This window comes from Anas platyrhynchos, chromosome 2, assembly GCF_047663525.1.
Source record: "Anas platyrhynchos isolate ZD024472 breed Pekin duck chromosome 2, IASCAAS_PekinDuck_T2T, whole genome shotgun sequence".
In the NCBI taxonomy this organism is placed as follows: domain Eukaryota; kingdom Metazoa; phylum Chordata; class Aves; order Anseriformes; family Anatidae; genus Anas; species Anas platyrhynchos.
In genome coordinates this window covers 137856561-137862560 of record NC_092588.1, presented here as the reverse complement: position 1 = coordinate 137862560, position 6000 = coordinate 137856561, and the positions used below count along the sequence as shown (strand labels likewise).

At 43.8% G+C, this 6000-nt stretch overlaps 1 protein-coding gene across 3 annotated transcripts in view; it reads left to right on the top strand.

Annotated features, from left to right (window-relative positions):
• Positions 1-1377: 1377 nt before the first annotated feature.
• The window catches only part of MINDY3 (MINDY lysine 48 deubiquitinase 3), a 48106-nt gene continuing 43483 nt past the window's right edge, over positions 1378-6000 (top strand). The window contains exon 1 of one of the 3 annotated variants that reach the window (XM_027450707.3): positions 1378-1612. In XM_027450707.3, coding sequence (XP_027306508.1) covers positions 1516-1612 — 97 coding nt within the window. In that variant the 5' untranslated portion in view covers positions 1378-1515. The remainder of the gene's footprint in view (positions 1613-6000) is intronic. The other 2 variants (XM_027450710.3, XM_027450708.3) reach the window with 2 other exon arrangements.

Here is a 6000-nt window from a genome sequence, read left to right as displayed (position 1 = left end):
ACTCTTTCTTCATGCTAAAACTCAAAATGTGGACATGATAAGCATTATTTATGTAAAATCCAAAATCAATTCTATTCATCAGTATTGAAGGAAAATGATGTCAGTAACTCAAGTGAATGCTTAATTGTGCAAGTACTTGGAAATGCTTACACATCGGAAGTACAACCACACCATCTTCTGATCCATTTGTGGTATTACAGAGGAGAAAGTTTACAAACACCCTGATACTGCCTGTTTTCACAGTTAATTCAGTATGATTGCACATGTAACAGCCTTGATATACGCTCAGTGTCTGTAAAGAGTATGATAAAGATAAAATAGATGGGCACAATATTCCAGCCCAATTTCATCTCCAGATGAAGAGTTCCAAGTGGCACATGCATTACAGCTTCACCTAGAAAACTTTTAAATTAAAATGTTTTTGTTGTTGTTTTGTTTTGTTTTTCCTAATGGAACATCCTAATCCAGTTTTGTTGGTAGTGATGGTTACCGCCTTTCTGAATAATTTTGTTTATTGACGTCTCTCGAGCTTGTGCATGACGCTGACCACAAATCCCTCCATGAAGAATTCCCATTCAAATGGCAATTACATTTCAGGAAAACAATGGCAGTGATCCCTTGTTAAAATACCAATTCTTGGTTTCTAAAATCTCTACCAGGAAAGTAATTGTTACTAAGCTGGATAAACCCAATTTGAGTTTGTTTGTTTGTTTTTTTTGTTTGTTTGTTTTCCCACAGTTGAGTCTCCTAAAGTTCTTGGGATGTAAATGTGACACTGCTCTTGACTGGGTTAAGAAAATCACATGGCTGTCTTTCACTCATCATTTCAGTTGATTTTATGAATTTAGGTACTGCTAGATGAGAGAGCAGTTTCTAAGCAGTAAAACTATTTAAGATAGTCGTGCTAGCCCAACATTGTGCCTATGTGTCAGGTTGGTGCTTACACCCAACTTATGCATGAAGAAAGAGCTCTGTGAATACATTAGTATTAATGACCTCCACAGCTCCCTTGGCACACCCAGGCTTAGGACCCTTCACCCTGACTGCCGAGCTCTGTGTTTCCATGATTCTGTGCCATTAAGCCTTAAAGTCTTAGGCGTTGGGATGGGATGCCCAGGGAGGTGGTGGAGTCCCCATCCCTGGGGGCGTTCAAGGAGAGGTTGGACGTGGTGCTTAGGGACGTGGTTTCGTGTTTGACACTGGCGGTAGGGGAATGATTGAACCAGCTGATCTTGGCGGGCAACCTTAACGACTCTGTGACTAAAACACCGCCCCTCACACCCAAACGGCCTCCCCCTCCCAGCACCGGGGGCTGCTGGGCCGGCGGAAAAGCAGCCGCGGCGCCTGCGCGGCCCCCGGCGCCCGCCCCGCCCTCCCGGCGCGGCCCGGCCCGGCCCCTCCCCTGCGCAGGGGCCGCCGCCGCCGGCAGCCGCCGCCTCGCCCGCCCGGCCCCGGGGCCGCCGCCGCCTCCGCCCCCTTCTCCCTTTTCCCCTTTCCCCCTGCCCCGTCCCCGTCATGTCCGAGGCGGCCCAGGAGCTTGTCCAGCTGGTGTGGGGCAAGAAAGCCGGGCCCCGCGGGCTGGCCGACACCATCTTCTGCCGCTGGGCGCAAGGTAGCTCCCTCCCTCTGTCCCTCCCTCCCTCAGTCCGTCTGTCTGTCCGTGTGTGTGTGTTCGTCTGTCCTCACAGCCCTGCCCGGGGGGTGGCCGCCCGTGTGTGTGCCCGGTGCTAAATGATGCAGCAGTTTCGCTTGGGAAAGAAGTTTGGGGTTTGGGGTGTTTACTATAATAATAATAATAATTAATAATAATAATATATTTTTGGCAGCGCTTTTGAGGCTTTTTGCCTCAGATCTCCCAGGGAGCTGAAAGGAGGAGGGAAGGAAGCCCGTTTCTCCCATCTTTTATTTATTTTTTTTCCCCCAAACCTTCCTTGTGCCTGTTCCCAAGGGCGTCTTGCTCCTTTATTTCACATAGCTTTTGGAAACAAGAAGGCTTAAGTTGCCTTTTTTCCCCTCCCCAAGAACATGGGAGCCCCAAGTAGGCTCCCCAAATCTTAGGGGGAGCTTTGGACAGCGCCCCCCCTGCTGTTTGTTTGCTTATTTATTTATTTATTATTTATTTATGTCCCAATGGGCTCTCTGGCAGCTGGAGCAGGTGCAGCCCGTCCCCAGGAGGTGGCCGGAGATAAAGCAGCAATAGCCGTGGCTCCTGGGGGCTTTGCGGTGCGGTTTCTCTGTATTTAAATCACACAACCTAGGCATAATTTCTTCTCAGTGCAGATTTTCTGGGGCCATTTCAGAGCTGCAGTCAAAAGGTGTGATCCAGAGGCTTGCTGGTACAAGGGGTATCCAGACCATCAATGTCTGGTACCAACAAATAATTCTCTCTTTAACTGGTAATGTTAGTTTATCCAAATTGATATTTTTAAGACAGCGTGTTGATATATGGAGTTCCAGCAGTTTCAGAATGTATTGAGCTGTGTGCTGTAATGCCCCAAACCTGTGCTCCTGTGAAGGTCTGATGGAAAGGCATCTCATGGCCTTTGGTGGCTCCTTGAAGAAGCTGATGTTTCCTCTCTTTCCATCTGTCCTTAGGCAAAGCCCTGTGAATGTACTATGTAGTGTTTCTTCTCCCTTCCCTATATCCTGTTTAATATAGGCAGTTTCATGTAGTAAAAGCACAGGACAGCCAGGTTAGGGTGATGTTTGGAGTTCTGTGCTGAGAAAAAAGTCGGTCTCAGTCTACTGCGTTGTCAGCAAAACAATACCTTTAAAAACTTTCAGTTTCCCTGTTGAAAAGGTACTGCACTGTTTTCCTGCTGCCAAGGAGTCTTGTGGACATTGACTTACCAAGATAAAGCTTGATTTTTATGGCTATATATATATATATTTATTTCCACAGCCTTCGCAGTTGAGAGGGACTCTTGTTTTTCATCAGTTGTGCAGAAGTTACCAAAAACATATAAATGATATTTGCCTAAAATAACTGGTTTGAGATTTCGTTGTATGTGTTTTTTCTTGTTGCTGCTTGTGGGTGTTTTTGTTTTTTTGGTTGGTTGGCTTTGGGTTTTTGTGTTTGAGAGCATAGGGACAACACTGGCGTTTATTTCGGATACTTTCTGAATGTGGTCTGATCTTTCTCATACTCTTTAGAAGTTGAGAGCTGTAACTTACATTTAGGAAGGAAAATAAGTAGTAGGGAGGCTGTAGAGGAATGTTAGACTCAAACCAGTCGGTTTCTTAGTAAAGATAGCAGTGTTCTGGGAAACTTAGTCATGCACAAAACTCGGTTAACCATTGTGTGTGTTTGGTCAAAACTAAGATCAACTGATCCATGGTGAGTTAGCAGAACTGACCTGGGTAATGCAGATACCTTGTCTGAAGTTAGTGACAGTTCAAAACTTAGAAATAATTCTTGCAGCTTGCTGCTTTGGCAACTTGAAACACGTTGTCTTGGTTCCAGGCCTCACAAAGGCATAATCACAAAGCTGTTGCTGTGTTTGGTTTTTCTTTCTGGTGGTGTTTGTTGTTGGCTTTTCCCAAGGAAAATCTTTGTGTGTTTGCAGCAGACAGTTTGAACCCTGTGAGTCCCACTTAGCAGAATCCTCAAAGTGGGCGCAGAGGAATATGAAGCAAAAGCTCGGTCTGCACTTCAATATTCACTGGTATAGCTATGGAGACTTGAGAAGCAGGTAGGAGGAGGGCTGAACGCTTAGGAACCATAACTGTGATAGGAACAATTTCTTGCTTTGATCCAAGACAGACTCTGTTCACAAAGCTGCTCTGCAGATCAGCGGATACGTAACAGGGAATGTCTGGCAGGTTTAAGTGCAGCAGCGTTTCAGAATGACCTAAGCTGTTTTCTCACTGGCCTTTGGGGAAAAAGACATGGAACAGTCTTTTCAAAACAACTGCTTAACTTCAAAAGCATAGCATGAGGGTATTAATACTACAACTTCTGCATATATGTATACTATATGATGGAAATGGGTCTGTTTTATTCAGATCCCTTTTCAGCTTCCGTGTTGAGAGCTGGATGAGTAGATTGACAACTTTCCTTTTCATTGTACCCTTTTCTTTCCAGGTTTCCTTTTTTTTTCTTTTTTTTTTTTACATACCTAGAACTCTTTTGTCTGGTCTAGTACACTTATACATCACCAGGTTGGCTTTTATTGCATCCTTGGTTGAGGAGCTACATCCTACTGCACTGCTTTTAAGTCATTGGAGCTGTAATATCATTAGACCACGATCAAGTTGAGGTTACCAGGGAAAAATATATATTTTTTAATCAGATAATTGCATACATTTTTGAGGGAAAGGAAAGAAAAAAGGATTTGCCATTCTTTAAGCCTTAAATAGAAGTAGCAATTTGAAGAGTGTTCCTTTAAGTTATTAATTTGTATTTCATTTGGGTGATTAGAGAAGAGTAGTGACTGTTACCTATGTTTGTGTTTTTTTTTTGTTTTCATAACTAATGATTATAAAACATCTGCATTTCTGTGAGTTCCATATTAGTGCAAACAGTAAATCAGAAATAAAAATGCGTTTTTCATAGCATTTGCGGCTAGGGTATAGGCAACTCTTGATTGTGCAAACAGGTGAAGGAAGCGGTTACACCTTTTGTACCAGCTCTACCTGCTTGTTACTGCTTGTCTGCCTGAAGCGCTGCCTCTCCAAGTTGTTTGGTGGAACTGTTGCTGAAGCTCCTGCTTTACCAATGCTCGTCAGACTTAGCAAAGTAAACCCTGGTGGGTGGCTTTTGATTTATGATCGGGGGACTGCTTCTAAGGCTTCTGTAAAAGTAAAAAGTTAGAAGTCAAACCTGCTGCTAGGAATTAGTACATCATGCGAAAATGTATTGAGGTTTTCAAATCGAAAAGTACTGTAAAGTGCTGACCTCAAACTTCAGCTTAAACAGAAAATGTTACTAGTTCAGCCAGTAGGAAGTGGTTTTTTATTAGCACAAGCAATAAGTTTGAGAGAACGGTAGCTTTTGGGAAAAACAACAGGGACGTTCTGCTTGAGAACAGCCACCTAACGCTTGAGTCAAGAGAAATTTCTTTTCTTGATTTTGTTTGTAGACCTTTTTTTCTCCCCTTGGAGTGGCAGCTTTGTTTCGGGGCAGTGATCCCGTCTTTACAGACCAAGTGACCACATCTTGCTGTTCTGAACAGCAGCTGAAAGACTGTCAAACCCCTTTCTATTCTGTGAGATTTAATTTCTTTATTTCATGCCCTTCCGTAACACAGAGTTGTCTTAAAAATAATGGATTAATTCTGACGAACGCGAATGCCTTTGTGGAGTAATGGACTGGGGAACAGCCAGAGCGCTTGCGTAATTGAGATGGGGAAGGATCAGAGAGGCTCTGCCCTGGCAAAAGGTTAGTGCTGTCTGAGCCATGGGTTCCTGCTGCACAGGAAATTTCCCTCATTTCAAGTCCAAGTGAAAAGGAACCCAACATTTCTTGAAATTTCTTGAACTAGGACTTCCCAAAGTCTTGCATCTGTCCAGTATTATGGACGTTGTTGCCAGTTTCTACTGTTTTAGTGAATTTCATTTTATACCAGAAGGAAGAAATAAGATGCACGATGAAGCTTGCAGATTGCCAGGTTAGGCTTTGGGTTGGCAATACAGTTTTTTGAGGGACTGTCAGTCTCAGTAGGTGTAAATTACAGCCCTTTCAGCGCTGTTTAACTGGAAGGGAAAAGAAGGTATCGCTGACTGCCCAAGAATGGGGTGTGGACACGTAAATTAAATTGTGAAGTTAATGAGAAGATTGTATTCTCTGGCTAAAAGGCACAGTGCTTAATGAAGTTGGAAGAGACCTAGAGTAGTAAGAACTTCAAATGCCCTGTAACGTGGTTTTCTGAACAGTGGAGTTTTAGGGTTTACTGCTACCTGCGTACAGAGAGGGAAATCAGAAAAGGTATTGCCCATACTGTAAGGAAGGATGTGGTTCGAGCAGGGCTGTTCTTTTATCTCAGAGGGTGACAGCCTTAA